Source organism: Habropoda laboriosa, unplaced genomic scaffold, assembly GCF_001263275.1.
Source record: "Habropoda laboriosa isolate 0110345459 unplaced genomic scaffold, ASM126327v1 scaffold6378, whole genome shotgun sequence".
In the NCBI taxonomy this organism is placed as follows: Eukaryota; Metazoa; Arthropoda; class Insecta; order Hymenoptera; family Apidae; genus Habropoda; species Habropoda laboriosa.
Genome location: NW_017106259.1, coordinates 1 through 2,229, shown reverse-complemented (window position 1 = coordinate 2,229; position 2,229 = coordinate 1). Strand labels below are relative to the sequence as shown.

At 41.3% G+C, this 2,229-nt stretch overlaps 1 protein-coding gene across 1 annotated transcript; it reads left to right on the top strand.

Moving 5' to 3' along the window:
* Positions 1-1,105: 1,105 nt before the first annotated feature.
* On the top strand, positions 1,106-2,103 carry LOC108570037. Its single transcript, XM_017941600.1, has 2 exons — positions 1,106-1,905; positions 1,974-2,103. The coding sequence occupies exons 1-2, from the start codon at positions 1,106-1,108 to the stop codon at positions 2,101-2,103; spliced, it is 930 nt and encodes a 309-aa protein (XP_017797089.1).
* Positions 2,104-2,229: the final 126 nt, after the last annotated feature.

The following is a 2,229-nucleotide window of genomic DNA, read 5'->3' as shown; positions in this document are numbered from 1 at the left end:
ACACCAGAAAACAAAGAGACGAGAAAGAATAAATGTTTGTTCTTACTCACCACTATGTAATTCATTCACAAGCAGCGTGTCTCTTAGCCTCTGAACTTTACAGTCTAAACGTTTCACCTGCGTCCACCGCACCAAACTTTTCGTATACGATTAGACGAACAACCTGTTGCATTAAAAAATATTACCTCTAAAGCTACAACCCTCTTGAGTATAATAGGGATAACAATTATTCGTAAGAGTAACTTCCACAGATAAAAATTAATTTTCACGGTGATATACTAGAACTGTAAAAGTCACACAAGGGCGAAAATTCCACACATATGAACAATGTAGCCTTCCTAACATAACGTTCGCGCATCCATATGGTTCACTTTCCTTCCACAAATTTCACCAACATCCAATCATCTATTCCAGACTTGCAACTGCTACTCTTAATCCAGCTAATCGCCCCTTATTCGAACCTATAGAGTTCACAATACAGCAAAAAAATCGCAAAATTAATAATACTGAATCGTCCCACAAGTTCCTACCGAAAGTGAAAAATATTTTCCAAGGAAATGCCGTTGAAACGACATAACAGTCTGACCAAACAAACAGAGGACAAAATTGTGGAATGAGAAGTTTTCATCTAATTTAAAGGTCCCTCGGAAATATCGATCTAAATCATAAAATTCGACAGACACTTACCGGATGACCTAATAAAATAACAATACTACAAAAATGGTTCCGTTCACGTTACTACAGCATTCTCATTACCACTCTCCTGAAAAATGTTTCCCAACCAGCAATGGGAACTTCACGCTTGCAATATCCCTCCCCACATCCTCCGCTTAGAGAGTAAAAAAAAATACTCAAGCGAACATCACGAAGGTCTACTCTATCCCGTGCACACCTTCCAATTCTCACGACGGTTAAATGACAACTTTCAAACATACTCGATCACGTACACATCACCGCAACAAGTTCCACACAAACAGATGAATCGATCAGCGAACAGTCGTTCCGATAAAAAATCTGCGCAAGCGTTAAACGACTCCGTGGAAGGGTAATTCCTCGTACAGGATGTTCGATTTAGTAGTCCCCGTAACTTCGATGCGTGGTCACGATGAGTAACGACAAAACCGTGGTCACAGAAATCAATATAACTGCTAGCAGCGATTACAGTCTCCAGTGGAATCGATGGGCGATGAAAAGCATAGGCGCATGGCCACAGTCCTCGTCGAATCTCGAGAGAATCATCTCTCGAATATTGAACGTGATCTGCTACACCGCAGTACTATTCACGATAATCCCTTGTTCGCTGCACGTAATGCTGGAAAAAGAGACTTTCTACACGAAAGTGAAAATACTCGGTCCGTTGAGCCACTGGGTGTTCTGTATCATCAGTTACACCATGCTGTTGCTGCGACGTAAAACCATACGTCACTTTTTCAATCATATGGAGACCGATTGGAGAACGACGATGAGAAAGGAGAAGAAAGAAATAATGCTGAAGTACGCGAAATTTAGTCGATACGCGGCGATTTCTTGTACGATCTTCATACACGGTGGTATACTTGGATATTGTGTTATGACAGCGTTCACCACGATGGTTGTCGTGGTTGGAAACGAGACTATGATCTTGCGCGTGCTGCCGTTACCAATGTACAAAGGGCTCCTTCCAGTCGATACGAATACTATGAACGAGATCGTTCTTTTGTCACAGTTTCTCTCCGGATTTATAGCGAACACCAGTGCGATCAGTGTTATAAGCCTTACAAGTGCTCTAACATCACACGCGTCTGGCCAGTTGGGCGTGGTTATGTTGTCGATCGAAGATTTTGTGAGTGATGCGAGACGCAGAGGGAAGGACGATCATTTCGACGAAATACCGACAATCGTGGAGAAACATTTGAGAGTGTTGAAGTAAGTATGTTTGTTGGATTTGATTTTGCCGATGGGTGTGTTTCTCTGATCGTTTCTGTTAATTACAGCTTCATATCGCGCATAGAGGCAATGATAAACAAAGCGTGTTTCCTGGAGTTAACGAGGTGCACGATAGCTATATGCGTACTTGGATATTATATATTCATGGTAGATGTAATTTTGATCGTACGGGCATAAGAATTATAAGTAGATATACAGTTTTTCATATGATATCACGTGCAAAGGCAATTTCAACAAAAAGATCGGTGGAAACGATATAGCGATGTCGTATAATCAGTCAAGCGTGAAAATGCGAAACAGCAA

What these genes read in the sequence shown, in the direction of transcription:
- LOC108570037 (XM_017941600.1), top strand. Translation starts at nt 1,106, where the DNA reads ATGAGTAACGACAAAACCGTGGTCACAGAAATCAATATAACTGCTAGC. An exon ending in AAACATTTGAGAGTGTTGAA is followed by an intron (nt 1,906 to 1,973) that starts GTAAGTATGTTT and finishes TGTTAATTACAG; the next exon opens with CTTCATATCGCGCATAGAGG.